The sequence below is a fragment of the Paramisgurnus dabryanus genome, chromosome 3 (genome assembly GCF_030506205.2).
Source record: "Paramisgurnus dabryanus chromosome 3, PD_genome_1.1, whole genome shotgun sequence".
In the NCBI taxonomy this organism is placed as follows: domain Eukaryota; kingdom Metazoa; phylum Chordata; class Actinopteri; order Cypriniformes; family Cobitidae; genus Paramisgurnus; species Paramisgurnus dabryanus.
In genome coordinates this window covers 22,864,735-22,881,332 of record NC_133339.1, presented here as the reverse complement: position 1 = coordinate 22,881,332, position 16,598 = coordinate 22,864,735, and the positions used below count along the sequence as shown (strand labels likewise).

Below are 16,598 nucleotides of genomic sequence, written 5' to 3'. Positions count from 1 at the left end.
TTCTGTCCAAGCACTTTAGAGTCGGTTAGCGGGTGTTGTGTTTGAGTAGAGGGATGATTATGCACATTTAAAATATTACTTAAAGTAAAAAACACAATGGTGACTAAAATACCACAGTATTTTATATAAAATATTTATATAAATAATACCACAGCTGGCATTACTGTAAAAAAATTGCTAAAGCTGAAGGTTTCGGGACGCGTAACCATGGTGAATTAGTGTAAAGGAACTCAACTCACTGGTAAAATAACCCTAAAATCTCTTCGTTTCAATTTATAGATACGGTACGCTCCTTTTGTATGGTTGGTTACTAAATATAAACTCTACACTACAAAACCGCAAGCCAGTTTATCACCTCCTCCAAGCAACACTAGTTGCTTTTCTCTAGAATGCGGTGACATATAAAAGGTGTGTATAACATTTATTAAGTTGTAACAATTGTAAGAACATGGCAAAATGTAACAAGTCAGCGTAAGATTTTATAATGTCTACGATTTGATCCTTGTTTGGAAGAACTTTAGGCAACATAACAGGGCTATGACTTTCACTGGTACAGAAATCCACGTGATGTTCTGACTCATTTACTGACAATCCTGGACATCCCCTATCCAAGACACACCTACCGACTTATAACGCAGCGCAGCACATTCACATTTTCTGTCTTAAACCAACATCAAACCAAACCAAATCCAACGTCAAACGTCGGATGTCAAAAGCCATAAAACATCAAAAGAAGAAGAATAAGTCCAACGTCGGATTGGAAGTTTTAAGGACTTGTCACTCCGAAAATGTAAGTCAATTACTTATTTTTAGTGTACTCTAAATTATGACATTAGCGTCCTCGTATGAATTAGTTGCCGTTTTGAATAGCTTTTAATCTCTGACTTTGTTTCTTTGATTGACAAATGTATAATCTGAATGACCAAAGGTCCGAGGAGCAAAGGAAACAATGAGAAGCAACAACGAAGCACAGGCTGCATCATAAGCAAAAGGGATAGACCAGGAAGAGTACAGCAAATACATTAGTTTAATCGCGACTCTTTTGATAAGACGCCAAATACTGTGGCACTGACACATCAGGAAATAATTTTAACCATGCGATACTTTTGTTTTTATCTTCATCAAAATATATTTAAACTGCAGCGCAATACTTCAATTTCCGTGTGTACGCGTTTCACGTTTGGTGCATCTTCAGGCCAGCCCCTTTAATGACGTCACCAAACACCGACAAATCATTGTGTTGTTTTTAAATGACAAATTGTTAAATAAAGTAAAGTTTGCGACAAATCAGCATTTTGTGGAAGAAAGGTTTGTTCTTTACCCACGTGAACCACACCTTTTTTTTATTAAGTGCACGACTTTGTGTATAACTCTTTTCTCAGCGAATATCCCTTACAGTAACATGTCTCTTAAAACACATTGCTTTATTTATTGCTGAGATAAATTGAAACTTGAAAGCTGAAATTGTTGTGCAACCTATCAGGCTCTATATTATGTGCGCGAACATGTCTTCCCTTTGGTGACGAATGTATCCAGCGTTGCGAGGTGAGCATCGATGTCCTCATTTGTAAAAACTATGTAAATAATGTCGGTCTGTTGCAAGTCTAAAAATTCAGTTGTAAAATTGTAGGGTGTGGATGAGGATTAGTCTATGGTGGTCATGTTTGTGTAAAGGGCTTCGATTAAAATTGATCTGTCCTGTTCCAAACTCCAAACATTAATGAAATCAAGGATTTATCAGCACATTTTATGCATAAGAAGTCAAGTCACCTGACTCTTAGCAACCTTATCATGAACAAATGAAGGGTGTGCACTCATAAAACCTGATCATTCTAACCTTTATCCTCACTCACGTTCTCATTCATTCACATTAGAAACTGAATTGCTTTCAAAGGTAAATCATCAGGTAACCGGACGCATAAACTAAGATTCAATGTGCACTTTCCAGAAGGAAGGATTCAAAAAAACTAAAACTAACAATGTGAAAAGAAAAGGTATTTCACAGAGTTACACAACAGTTAATTGCATTGTGTAACTTACTGTGTTGCTATGAAAGTGTCTGCACAGGGCTCCAGACTAACTTTTTTCACTAGGAGCACAGTGGCCCCCAACTGAAAATTTTAGGGGTACAACCAGAAAATTTAGGGGCACACAACCTAAATCAACATACTAACCAAATATTCACATTTCTACTAATTTACACTGTATTACTAATAAATACTTTGATAGATGCAGAAAGTACAATGTGCTGTTTCAAATTCAGTGTCACATCACAAAAAAAAGGTCAAATTTACTGGTCGCACATGTGCAACTGGATGTAAAATTCAGTGGCACACTCTCAAATTTTGGTGGCAAAATGCAGTCTGGAGCCCTGCTGCCTGATCATAGCAGATCGAATGGGGGATTTTCATCACTGGTTGTGCAGAGAAAGAAATGCAGTCCCAAGGATGCTGTCAGCGATGTCAATCTCTGCAGGGCTTAGTGGGCCTGGGCTGAGCAGTTCCCATATCACCATAAAGCCCACTGGGGAGACCCTGAGTTTTCTCAGCAGTCAGCAGTGGTATAGTCATTGCCTGGCTTTTATCACCTGGGCTTTTTTATCTTGAGTGAGGTGTAGATCAAATGCTGCCGCCTCTTGAAGACATCAACCAGTTTATTGGTTTTCCCAACATTAAGCCAGTTTCTCCACCTTATCAAAGTATCTTGTCTCATTGTTATTGGAGATAAGGCCCATCACCACCATTATGATGACATGATAAGAAGAACATCACAGATTTTTTTTACCTTACTACTAGCAACCAATCATTCCCTTATGCTTGTTACAAAGGTTTGGTTTGTCAATTTGTTTAACTTGTTGGCCAAAATTTACAAATTATACCAAACATAAGTTTATTTTGTGTTTGACTAATCTTTAGTTTTAAGTAAAAAATGGACACCTATCATTTTTTCCATTGACTTTGACATGTATCTAACCTGTGCTGTATATGATGATGTGTTATAGAGCCACACAGAAAGCAGTATGGATTCGTCAATCATTAGGATCCCACCTCACCACTACATCCATGTCTTGGATCAGAACACCAACATTGCACGGGTGGAGATCGGCCCTCTTACCTACATTCGCCAGGATAATGAAAGGTAAATTGTGCAAGTGAAGCACATCCGTCTAGTCAAGGTTGTAAAGACAAAAACTCCTTAAAAAGCTCTTTAGTTTTATGACATCAGCTAAGAAATTGTAGAGGTGTTATGGGATGTTAAATCTGAGGCATTATATGTAATACATTAGTGTCAGATTTAAAATGTATAGAAAGAGGGGTGCATGGATAACCCTGTTTGAAGTCCTTAATTTCCCAGAGGCTAAACAACAACTGTTGTGTTTATTTATAAGATGTTGCTGTATGTAGATTTACGTTTCAGAGGTTTATTGTAGTGTGCTATCAGTCAACAACACTCTCTTTTGCAAATCTTGATTTAGGTTTTATATTATAAGTTCATTATCAGCTATGTATTTCTTATCTTTTTTTTATGACTGTTTACAAACTTGTATAGCTAAAGTGACCCCACCCCTACTTTCTGTACCAGGGTTCTCTTTTCCCCAGTGCGTATGACCATGGTGCCACCTCGGCATTACTGTGTTGTGCTCAACCCTGTTGTTCGTAATGATGAGGGCCAGGTGCAGTTTGATACATCCGGTCAAGCCAAGCTGCGACATGCCGACCTGGAGATCCGTCTGACACAGGATCCGTTCCCTCTCTACCCTGGTGAAGAGATTCAGAAGGTATAAAGAGATTCTTTCCCCTACTTTTAATGTTTGAATACCATGTTGCTCTCAGTTTGTGGCCAAATGGCTCTGATTTGAGTGTGAATTTCAACAGTAAATAGTGCCTAAGTTGAACTTTGTGTACCACACCCTTGGTTTTTTTATCCATTAGCTCATACTTCACACTCAGATAACATCAGACACAATTTTTCAGTGAATATACCTTACAGACTTTTATTTTACTTAATAAATATCATCAATTGGTAAATTTTAGGTTCATATTGACTTTAAACAATGTGTCTCTCATGCTCTTGTTTACAGGACGTGACACCACTGCAGATAGTCTACCCAGACACAGCCTTGCGCCTGCAGGCACTGCTGGACTTTGAAGAAGAGGGAGGAGAGAAGCGAGTAGCCGGAGATGAGTGGTTGTTTGAGGGACCAGGTACTACTGCAACACAACTAACCTTAACCAGTGACCAGAAAACACTTGACATTTCACTTTTTGCACCTTGCAACACAGTTTGCAAGGTGTTTTTACCTGCAGCACTACCTTAGTGCTTACTTAACCCTGGAGAACCCAAGAACCCTTCTCTAAGCATCAATTAACATTGGCCAAATTTACCAGGGTTAAATGCACTATATGTCTCTTTGCACAAAAGCATCTGCCAAATGTAAATATGGCTAAGCATATGACTGTCTTATAGATGTCTAACCTGACTTTAAACGTCTGGCAGGAACGTATATTCCCAGGAAAGAGGTGGCAGTGCTGGAAGTCATAAAGGCCACAGTGATCAGAGAACACCAAGCCATTCGTCTTAGAGCACGTAAAGAAGGACTGGACCGAAGCGGAGTCCAAAGAGTTACAGGTGCGAGATTTGAACACAAAGACACAAACTGATTTTCTACCAACTTTTAAAAAAGGTGGCGTTTTAAATACATCTACCTCTCTGTGTTAACCTTAGGTGAGGAGTGGCAAGTCAGTAAGGTGGGAGCTTACCTGCCTGGAGCTCATGAAGAAGTCGTGGAGATTGTCAATGCCTTCATCCTCACAGACAAGGTAGCGTAATTTATGTCACTTTGTCACATTTTTGTCTTTAAGTTTATTTCAACTATTTCACCATAGCTTTTGGTCAAATGTAGGCACTCCTATAAACCATATGTGTGGAATAAATGCTGTTTATTGTCCATAGGTACATGATCCTAAGTTATCCCAGGTTTTAAAATCAAATTATCATAAATGGTGTATATACTTTTTAGTCTTGTGAAAGGGGGCCTTTATGGAAGTATTTGATTCCTTGCGTCAATTTGATATGACACAAACAGTATGTAATTTCCCCCTTCCTGCAAGTGCATGGATTTAGTCATTTATTTCACTCAATTCCTCCTTTATCTGTGGTTTTTACTTTTTTCTGCCATCTCAGATTATCCCCACGCATTTGTTTCCTTGGGTTGGGTATGCAATAGAAAGGTTAACTTATAGCACGAAGTATTTGAGTTAAAGTCCTTTCTTCACTAAAAAGTCATAACCTGAGAGCACACTCTGGACTTAAAATATCTTCAAACCTTCATAGAAAGCCTTGCATGTGCGTGCTCTTCGCCCATTCCGTGATGCCGGAGGCCGTGACCGCCGCACTGGAGAGGAATGGCTCGTGACAGTGGCAGACAGAGAAGCTCATATCCCCTCTGTTGCCGAGGAGGTTGTCGGGGTGGTTGACGTTACGACACTAAACAGCAGACAGTACTGTGTGATTCTGGACCCCGTAGGCCATGATGGAAAACCTCAACTTGGACAGAAGAGAGTGGTGAAGGTGAACCAGCCTTTCTTATTTCTACAATACAGGATAGTTACAGGATTAATTTCAGAATTTAAAGCATGACGGTACATTCAAAAGGGGCGTAAGCGTTAACGCTTAACGGAAGGCTTGTCTGAAGCGTGGCCAACAAAAAATAAATAAATTAACGGATTATTCAACTTTTGCCGCAAGCAACGGCACTGACGCTGTGCCGACGGAACCACAATTCAGTTCGGCAACGCATGACGTCACCCATTAAAAGTGAATGGGAAGCGGTAACGCTTACGCCCCTTGTCAATGCACCGTGAGAGTGACTACATAATTGACCCTAAAAGATGTTTGAATGCTAAGCCACACTATTAAAAGGAACAAAAATTCTGTCTTTATTTACTCACGCACGCTGTTGTTTTAAACCTGTATGAGTTTTTTTTATGTGGAACACAAAAGAAGATATGTGATAGTAAGCAAACAGTTGACGGTATACATTGACTTCCATAGGAAAAACAAATACTATGAAAGTCAATGGGTACTGTCACCAATATGCTTACCATCATTTATGAACATTTTTGTGTTTAGCAGAAAAAAGAAACTCCTTTAGGTTTAGAAAAACATTGAGTTAATATTGAAAAAAATTATATTTTTAGTTAAACTATCTCTTTACTGTAGGATTGATTGCATGGATGTTAAAGGACAAGTTCGGTATTTTACACTTAAAAAAGCGTCTTTTGCAGCGATTTTTGTGTGAGCATATCAGTGAACACCCCTGACCACTCTGTGAGTTTCACATCTTTGTAAACAAAAGTTTAATGCATTTTAGGAAGGATTGTTCCTGTGCACCTATACAGCCATTATAGAGGTGGGAGGTGATACAATAAACACCCGAAAATTCAAATGTCCAAATTTCAGTCAAAACCGTTCTTTTAAATCATAAACAATCTGAAAACAGGGCTTTAAGGGTAAAATACCGAACTTGTCCTTTAAAGAGACACTCCACTTTTTTGAATATAGGCAAATTTTTTATATGATGCAGTGTTTGAAAATAGTCCCCTGCTATTAAAAGTTACCAACGGGACTATTTTCAGATGCTGTGTAATATCATTGTTGTCTGCTGCATTCATGGTACGGCAGCAAAGTCCTTGATCTTACGCCACAATAAGAGAATAGATCCTAGCCATATCTGCCTAGACAATCACAACTTTTAAATTTCTATCGGTCTTAGTACACGATGTAACTACAGAAGAGTCAAGTTTTAAATTGGAAAAATATCAAAACTTTTTGGTAATTTTTGAGGGCGATGCTAATGGTCTAATCAGATTCAATGGATTATGCTAAGCTATGCTAAAAGTGGTACCGCCAGACCCGGAGATCAGCTTGAATGGATTCTAAAACTGTAAAAATCTAATGTTTCACTCTAAGTATATTTTCAAAAAAAGTGGAGTGTCCCTTAAGTTTGAAAACCGGGTGTACAAATACTTTAAAAATATTTTGTAATCCATATTTACTGCAGTCATGCTTAACGTGTTTTAAAACTTTGTCTAATTTCTTTCAAAAATTATAGCTAAGTAGATGACCATTGTAATTTAATGAGCTAACCATAAATTGAAATACAACCTCATAGGTCTGACCCTAGATATTTTTCTTTCAATGTCTCTCTATCTTTCACATAGGGTGAGCGTTCATTCTTTCTAAGGCCAGGTGAGCATTTGGAGAATGGGATTCAGGATGTGTACGTGCTCTCTGAAGAGGAGGGGCTTGTGCTGCGTGCTGTGGAGGCTTTCATTGACACAGAGGGGGTACATAATATGTTTGATCATTAATAGCAACCACTAAAATGTCTTGTATACTACATATTGAATTAAAAACTTAATTAACAGCTGGTAAGGTCGTAGCATATGCAAGTTAAGTTTACAAGGGATAGCAACATTTCACATGTTTAGCTTACACCTGCAACAGGAAGAGTTCAAATGTATTCAAATTCTATTCAAACTAAATTCAACATTTCACAGAAAGATGTAAAGCTTGTGAGAGTGAAATCCACTCATCAACTGACAACTGGATAGAGGTTGCGTTAAAACGAGGGTGGAGACCGAACAGAGATTGTGAAACAAATGAAAACAAATAGAGAGAAATTACCTGTTCTACAAGATGCTGTTAATGCCCCTTGTACCCACTAGTTATTATGACCATCCCCAGAAACAAACACACTTTCTGCATTCCAGATATATGTTTGACTTCATATTTGCACTCTAAGAAAGGCGTGTGCTCGCATAGAGAAAGTCTCTTTCACCCACTCTGTTCAATTGTGTTCAATCGTATTGGTTTTGTTTTTTAAGGGAGTGTTTGAATCAGTTGGCAGTGGCTCTTAAATCACCTGCCATAATGTGTGTGAACAGGAAGAGCTTGATTCTGGATCACTGAACAAACAGTGGATATATTGTTGAGAGCGACAAAGGGAGGGAGGAGTTTAGTAAGGATGAACTGCGTCCACTGATAACAATGTTTTATTTGCATACTCTGCATTGTTTTAGTACCCGATTCACTAAAGCAATAATGCAGAAAGGGTAATCTAGTAAATTTTTGCAGGGAAGTTACTCAACTTGCGGGCTGGTTTTGAGTGCAAGCAGGGTACTGTGATACAGAATTGAGTGCCAAAACTGCACTCAACTATGTGTCTGGATGTGTGCCCGGTTGTAATGCTCTTCACTGTCACTTGATCATTGTTTGATGAATAACTGCTGTCATGATTGCTAGAAAATGGGTACAATTAATGCAACATTTCTTTGGTGAATCAAGTGCAATATTTCACAAGCTTAATTTATATAGGGGAGAGTTTGCACTGAACATTAAATACTTTAGTTCGGACAGCACCTTGATAAATTAGTTTACAGGTGTATAGTGAATAGCACAGCTGCTTAATAAACTCCACCTAGAGCATTTCTTACATAATTTTAATGAGTGTCTCTCTAGGTTACATCACTTCCTTCATTAACTCATTACCTTCCTCCCCCTCCCTGTTATGAACTTTTATTCCCATCCTCATTTGCTTAATTTATTATTTAATTTTTGTGTGCATTTTTTCATTCACCCTTGCTTACACACACAAATATAGACACACACATGCACACAGTCTATGGCATGTGTACAGCAGTCTCAGTCCCCGCCCTACACTAATCTTTGCCATTATTACTCCTCCCTCGTCCTTTCTTTCACCCCGTGTCCAACCCCTTCACTTCTGCAGCAGGAAGAGGAAGTGGAGGAAGGAGAAAGCAGCGCCAAAAAGCGTGGGATCCAGCGCCGCCCGGGTGACCGGTGGATGCTGCGTGGGCCCATCGAATATGTGCCACCTGCAACTGTGGAAGTGATGGTGCGACGTGAGGCGATCCCATTGGATGAAAATGAAGGAATTTACGTCCGTGACATCAAAACCGGAAAGGTAAGTTAAGCAGTTTACTTCCTTACTTAAGCACTGATGTAAAACTAAGTTTTATGTGTATTATACAGCAATTTTTGATTCCTATCATTTTGGAGTTGTCATGACAGTCCACTTTTATTATAAGGAAAAATACACCTTTGTTTTAGTAAAGTCATGCAAGTTTTCGATAAGTGACATAATCTTCATTCTTGCATAAACCGATACAATAATTCTTGCATTTTAGTATAGCAAATTCAGGAAATAATTTAACTACTAAAAAACCTTGGTTTTGGTTTAAAATTGAACCTGATTTAAAAATTGAACCTATTCTAAAAAACTGAAGCGATTAAAAGAGTTCAGAATCTCCACTCACGTTAACATGTGGTTCTCAGGTGCGCGCTGTGATTGGTCAGACTTACATGCTAACACACGATGAGGAGTTGTGGGAAAAGGACCTTCCTGCCAATGTGGAGACTCTTCTGGGTCAAGCTCGTGACCCGCTGGCTGACCGTTCCAGCCGCCATGGAGTAGTGTTACAAGATGAAAGAAATAAAAACAGACTGGTGACTTTTCGCGTCCCACACAATGCAGCTGTGCAAGTGTACGACTACAGAGAGAAGAAGGCCAGGTACTGTAATGCTTGTTTAGGTGGCTCTGTACATAGTGTTTAATTTATATTAAAGTAATCATTCGTTTCTTTCACTCTTTCTCTCTTTCAGGGTAGTGTTTGGACCCGAAATGGTGATGCTGGGTCCTGATGAGCAATTTACAGTTATGTCTTTATCTGGAGACAAACCCAAACGTCCTAACGTCATCAAAACAATCTGTCTCCTGCTCGGCCCGGACTTTTGCACTGACATCATCACCATAGAAACAGCTGACCACGCCCGCTTGCAGCTTCAACTGTCCTACAACTGGTGTGTGTGTGTTAGCTGTATGTAGAAATGTCTATAGTAACAGTATTTTTATTGTAAATAATGTTTTGTTGTAAAACCTGATTACCAAGGTTACTTATAAAACTAGCACAAAAGGATGCATAACGATTAGTCATGATTAATAAATAGCAGAATAAACGTTTTTGTTTACATAATATGTGTGTGAACTGTGTATAATAATTATGTGTATATATAAATATGCACACATACATGTATAATTTTAAGAAAGAATATATATTAAGTATTTATATTTATATATCATATAACATAAATGTACAAATGTGTATATACACATGTAAACATTTCTTAAATATATACATGCATGTGTGCATTTATTTATACAAAGTTATTATACACAGTACACACATATATGATGTAAACAAAAACTTTTATTCTGCGGTAGATTAATCGTGATTAATCGATATGCATCCTAAGCACAGATCAAGATAACCCAGCTTATAGAAGTCACCACATTAACAATTTTAAGTGGTCTCTGTTGTTCACTGAAAAAGAAACTTGTTGACATCGGTTGCACATGATTGAATTAGGTTTTCTCAAAATGAAATTAACATGAATTAAAATTAATTTTATTTTAAGAACTTAATTCAATCATGTTGAACTGGTGTACATAATTAAATTACATGGATCCAACAACTTAAAAAAATCATTAAAAAAAAAAACTTAATTCAATCATGTGCAACCGGAGATTTTTTTTCAGTGTGGTTTGAACCTCTGTTAGCCTCATTTATGTATGCCAGCAAAGTTATTTACTCTATCTGTTTCAGGCATTTTGATATCAAACCGCCTGCAGATGCCGCCAAGGCTGCCGCTCTGTTCTCAGTGCCAGACTTTGTGGGCGACGCTTGTAAAGCCATTGCTTCCAGAATCAGAGGAGCTGTTGCCTCGGTGCAGTTTGATGATTTCCACAAGGTATGTGACACACCTATGTTGCCTCATTTAGCAGGTTTATTGGGCTAAACTTTGGCAACTATTATAACTGACAATAAGTCACAGTAATGCTTTGTTAAGCTTGTCACGATTGCTTTTATGTTTGACCCCTGTATTCATACGTGTTGCAACCATTAAAGATACTTTGCCACGTAAAACTGGGTAAATATCAGCCCTTTTTGTATAGATGGCCTATAGATGGCCTATATTTCGTTTTACCCCCCAATGTATAAATGTACAATTTGAATAGAAGAAGTATCATGTTTCCAAGACAGTTAGTAAGAACACTCGCCACTCGACTTTATTTTATAATGAATCATCATAAAATTGCTATTACAAATAATTGTAACTTAATGGTAACTTACTGTATTAACACAGTTACAGTAGATTTAAGTTTTATAAGTTTTTATCAGAATATGTTAGATTTATCATTATATATGTAGAAACGAGTGCTCTCTAAATCACAGATTGTTTTAAGATTATTCAGTTTGATTCATTTGATTGTTATTCACTAATATATTTAGTTGCTATGTTGCCTTAAAGATCAGGTTCTGTATTAGGGTGCTTCAATACCATGATGGCAGCATGGATTTTGCTCTATTCACTTGTACGATCAGTACATAACCCGACCTGTGGTGCCTTCGTTCAATTTTTTGTCAATAATAATGGCACCAGTATTCTGATATGTCACCCAAACCTTAGCGTTGGATGGCTTTGATTTTCTGTGGTGGACATTGATCAGTCAGGGTCCACAAATACACATTGTTTCCACCTGCTCCTGTGTCGGCCGGTGACTTATGTTTGGAGGGCGCGCAATGCGAACCTCATCACAACATGTATTTAGCCTGTCATGTGTGTGTCTCCTCTTATAAAAAAATTGCCTGCTGCAAACGCGTCTAAAGGGTTTATGATAAAAGAGACACTCGCATTTGCCAGATACTCGCTTAATCTCATGTGTAATCAGAGTTTAGTGTTAAGGGAGTGTCTTGCAAGTATTTTGTGAACGTAAGCATCTCTTTTATCATAAACCGTTTTGACGCGTGTGCAGCAGGCACATATTTTGACCAGATGCTTGATGCACATGGTTCACATGACGCAACAAACACATATTTTAAATTAGTGTCCCTCTGAAGAGAAGTCACTGGCCACCACTGGTTGTAGGATATTATTCAGCAGTTATTATTAACTTGCATGATTATACATAAGTTGAAAAATCATGTGACAATATGTAATTTTATATCGGCATTGAATAAATGTAACAGTGGAATTATGTTAAACTACATATACATTCACAGTTACATTAGGGGACAAAATGGGAATTGATATTGACTTGAGAAACATCAAGGAACAAAAGATCAAAACCATCAGACTCAGCAGTAAATTGTAGAACAGGGCATCTGATAATGCACAAATTTATACTGATCAGATGTTTCAGATCCATAAAACCATTATGAAAAATGTTTTTTCAAGGTTCATACATAGAACAGAAACTGAACATCTGGACATTTACATTGGAGATAAGTGTAACATGGGTGACAAAAGGTATGACCCAGATGAAATTCCAATATCATCCAGGAAAACTGGGAAACAGGAGACAGATCCAATTGCTAGCAAGCAGGATATGTAAAACATTTTAAAATTTGTGTTAAGGAATTCGAGCTGCAAACTCAGTAGTTTCAAATGCTAACTTTAAAACATTTCAATCTATTTTTGCTTTTGCGCACCCTAATCAGATCTCTTTATTTGTCTACCAGAACTCCATCAGAATCATCTGTTCAGCCGTCTTTGGTTTTGATGAAAAACTTGCCGTAAGATCCAACCTGCGTTTCCATCAGAATGGGTTAGTCATCAGCAGCGTGGACATTCAGTCTGTGGAGCCGGTGGACCAGCGGACCCGTGATGCTCTGCAGAAGAGTGTACAACTGGCTATTGAGATCACCACTAATTCACAGGAAGCTACCGCACGGTACAAACCAAAACATAATTTCTCTACTCTACACTTTAGTATATTAAAAAAATCTAAATTCCATCATTATTTTGTTGTCATGTGTATGCATTTTTGACAGTGGAACAGAAAAAATTGTAGTTCTTGCTGTACAACAACAATTCACAGTCACAGCTAAATCGACTAAAACAAGCATTAAAAAGCAACCATACAACTATATGCTATAATTCCCGTCTTAACATTAGCCATACAATAACTCTTTGTGAGGAATCAATTGAAATTTAACTCATATTATATTACATTATTTACTTACAATACTTATAGACTGATGGGTAATTTTTATGTCCTTCCTCAGACCTTCTCAAAAGGATCAAGCATCTGTAATCCTGCCTGCTTTCCTCTTTCCCACCATGTGTTTGTATCTGTAATATCTATTGTAATGTAATATCTCTTTGTCTCAGACATGAGGCAGAGCGTCTGGAGCAGGAGGCTCGTGGCCGACTGGAAAGGCAGAAGATCACAGACCAGGCGGAGGCAGAGAAGGCAAGAAAAGAGCTGCTGGAGCTGGAAGCCCTTAGGTAATAAAGTTTATGCTAAAAACACCACTTTAGGTGGAAGAATATTGATTAATATGTCATAATGAAAACTAAGGGTGTTGGTTACATTTTGATTCTTGAATGTTGACCGTGCAAATCAGTTTGTGTACACTTGATGATAAATATACAGTATGATATTCTCTAGAAGGGGAATAGCCACTGAATATGCAATGCCCTAACTTCCGGTTTCAGTGAAAATGACATCAACGCATTCAATAAATAAAGCACAGGCACTTCTGTGGGCCTTTAAGTTACAGGCTTTTGTGACAAAACTGCATTTCCCATTATTATCTGTGGCAGCATGAAAAAATACATAAATCACACAATGCACATACTGTATGTTTCTCTTTGTGTTTCTGTTAAAAATGTATTTTTAGTAAGTAACAAGAAAGTCCAGCATTACCCTGGTTTAGCAAGTTTGTCTGCACATTTTACTTCTTCATGATCAATAATCCAATACAATGTTGTGTGTGTGTGTCAGCGCTGCAGTGGAGAGCACAGGAGCAGCAAAGGCCGAGGCTCAATCTAGAGCTGAAGCTGCTCGTATTCAGGGTGAGGCGGCTGTTGAAGAAGCCAAACTTAGAGCAGAGGCGCAGCAAATTGAGGCTGTATGTCATCCACTCTTCTTCTCTATGCTTGTTTTACATATATACCCTGTTGTACTTGTCTTTTGACCACTTTTACCACCATAGGTTGTTGACATACTGTACACTTACCTTCCCAGGATGCTGAGCTGGCCCGCCTGTCTAAGGCACGTGAACAAGAGCTGAACTACAAGAAGGAGATGGATCGACTGGAGGTGGATAAGCAACAAAAGCTGGTGGAGATGGAGAGTCTGCGCTTCTCCAAGCTAGTGGAGAGTCTGGGCACCGAAACTTTGAAGGAAATGGCCCGTGCTGGGCCTGAACTGCAGGTATATATGGTTGTCAACATGGGTCCTGAAAAATAGGAGAGTTGCAGTGATCTGAAAAGTGGAAGGGACAGAATTATAAGCCTTTTTTGCTTGCCTCCTAAATATTAATTTTGTAGCATCATCTCATGACGCTTACACACTTGTTTAGTTATAATGGTGTATTATATTGGTGTAATGGATTATCACCCAAGTTAAGTTTGTGACTTATTCCTTAAAGGCAGGGTGCATGATCTCTGAAAGTCAATGTTGACATTTGAAATCACCTAAACAAACACGCCCCTACCCCAATAGAATCTGGACCTTCTTTTAAAAGACCCGCCCCACACATGCGCAACCCAGGCAACGATGTCGGTTGGTAGACATGCCCCTTACTGCTGATTGGCTACAAGTGTGTTTTGGTACTCGGCCCCACTCCATTTTCCAAAATGTTTTTCAAAAATCATGCACCCCGCCTTTAAGTTAAGTCAAAAATAAGTGCATTATGAGATATAGTAAGAGATTTTGAATCACACACATATAGCACCTTTGAAAAGATTGTTATGCTGCTGAAGTAGATGGAAATATTATAAATGGGTAAATATAATGCATAATGATGATCTCAAATATCGCATGTTTTTTTCCAGGTGAAGCTCCTGCAGTCTTTGGGTCTGAAGTCTACTCTTATCACAGACGGCTCCTCCCCTATTAATCTCTTTAGTACTGCCAGTGGCTTTCTGGGGGCTCTGCAGGGCAAAGAAGAGCAATCTTAAGAGAGAGAGGCCTTTATATTACACATTATGCCTTTATGGAACAACAATGTTAAACTGCAATAGCTTTAATTTCCCAAACATATGCGATAAATGTAATAGAAATGCTTTTCTATTTGCAAATGTGCCTTTTAAAGAAGGAGTATATGTTTTTCTTTGTTCAAGAATTAAAAAGCCATTGTGATGCATCCTAAAAAGGCTTGGTTATTTTTAAGCCACGTTGTGTAAATATTAGACACTGCTGGGTTAAAATTGACCCAATGCTGAGTTGTTTTTACCCAACTTCTGTGTCGCAAAGGAACAACCCGACATTGGGTCATTTTAAACCCAGCATATGTTCTGTCCAATGTTTACCCATTATGGGTTAAAAATAACCCAGACATTTGTGTTGTACTCTTTCAAATACCAAATAAAAATATTGTCCCAACTGTTTATTCATGTCTGAGCATTGAAAGTTTTGAATATAAATATGTATGACTCGGTTTATGTAAAACTGATAATAGTGCACATTGTCATTCCTACTATGCACTAATACATTATCATGTATTATTACAAAATATGTCCTTCTTATATTTTGTAATAATACATGATAATAAAGGATATCCTCATCATTGGTTTTTAATTAAATTGTATATAGTCATAATAGGTAACTAGATAGAAAAGTTCGTCGGAACAAACTTTATGTTGGCTTGAGAAAGCCTAGTCTGAGAGTAGAGTTTGACAACTTAGCATGAAGCTATCATGATTTAAGATAAAGCTAGCATGATTTAACATGAAGCGAACATGATTTAGCATGAAGCTAGCATGATTTAGCATGAAGCTAGCATGAAGCTAGCATAATTTAACATGAGGCTAGCATGATGATAGCATGATTAGCATAAAGCTAGCATGATGCTAGCATGATTAGCATGAAGCTAGTATGATGCTAGCGTGATTAGCATAATGCTAGCATGATTAGCATGAAGCTAGCATGATGCTAGCATGATTAGCATGATGCTAACATGATTAGCATGAAGCTAGCATGATTAGCATGAAGCTAGCATGATTAGCATGAAGCTAGCATGATGTTAACATGATTAGCATGAAGCTAGTATGATTAGCATGAAGCTAGCATGATGCTAGCATGATTAGCATGAAGCTAGCATGAAGCTAGCATGAAGTTAGCATGATTAGCATGAAGCTAGCATGATGCTAGCATGATTAGCATGAAGCTAGCATGAAGTTAGCATGATTAGCATGAAGCTAGCATGAAGCTAGCATGATGCTAGCATGATTAGCCTGAAGCTAGCATGATGTTAGCATGATTAGCATGATGCTAGCATGATTAGCATGAAGCTAGCATGAAGATAGCATGATTAGCATGAAGCTAGCATGATGTTAGCATGAAGCTAGCATGATGTTAGCATGATTAGCATGAAGCTAGTATGATTAGCATGAAGCTAGCATGATGTTAGCATAATTAGCATGAAGCTAGCATGAAGCTAGCATGATGTTAGCATGATAAGGATGAAGCTAGCATGTTGTTAGCATGATTAGCATGAAGTTAG

General features: G+C 38.1%; 1 protein-coding gene across 2 annotated transcripts; it reads left to right on the top strand.

The window, feature by feature from the left end:
- The first annotated feature begins 601 nt into the window (after positions 1-601).
- mvp (major vault protein) lies at positions 602-15,485 on the top strand. Of its 2 annotated transcripts, none has more exons than XM_065273246.2 (17): positions 602-790; positions 3,002-3,138; positions 3,583-3,778; positions 4,082-4,205; positions 4,498-4,629; positions 4,726-4,820; positions 5,335-5,571; positions 7,224-7,349; positions 8,798-8,989; positions 9,361-9,596; positions 9,688-9,885; positions 10,689-10,833; positions 12,606-12,817; positions 13,258-13,374; positions 13,874-14,000; positions 14,117-14,305; positions 14,929-15,485. In XM_065273246.2, the coding sequence occupies exons 1-17, from the start codon at positions 707-709 to the stop codon at positions 15,052-15,054; spliced, it is 2,673 nt and encodes an 890-aa protein (XP_065129318.2). In that variant the 5' UTR covers positions 602-706; the 3' UTR covers positions 15,055-15,485. The 2 variants fall into 2 exon arrangements, with proteins under 2 accessions (XP_065129318.2, XP_065129317.2); XM_065273245.2 differs by having other exon boundaries at positions 604-790; positions 8,795-8,989.
- The last annotated feature ends 1,113 nt before the right edge of the window (positions 15,486-16,598 follow it).

What these genes read in the sequence shown, in the direction of transcription:
- mvp (XM_065273245.2), top strand. Translation starts at nt 707, where the DNA reads ATGTCAAAAGCCATAAAACATCAAAAGAAGAAGAATAAGTCCAACGTC. An exon ending in GTGGTTGTTTGAGGGACCAG is followed by an intron (nt 4,206 to 4,497) that starts GTACTACTGCAA and finishes AACGTCTGGCAG; the next exon opens with GAACGTATATTCCCAGGAAA. An exon ending in AGGCGCAGCAAATTGAGGCT is followed by an intron (nt 14,001 to 14,116) that starts GTATGTCATCCA and finishes TTACCTTCCCAG; the next exon opens with GATGCTGAGCTGGCCCGCCT.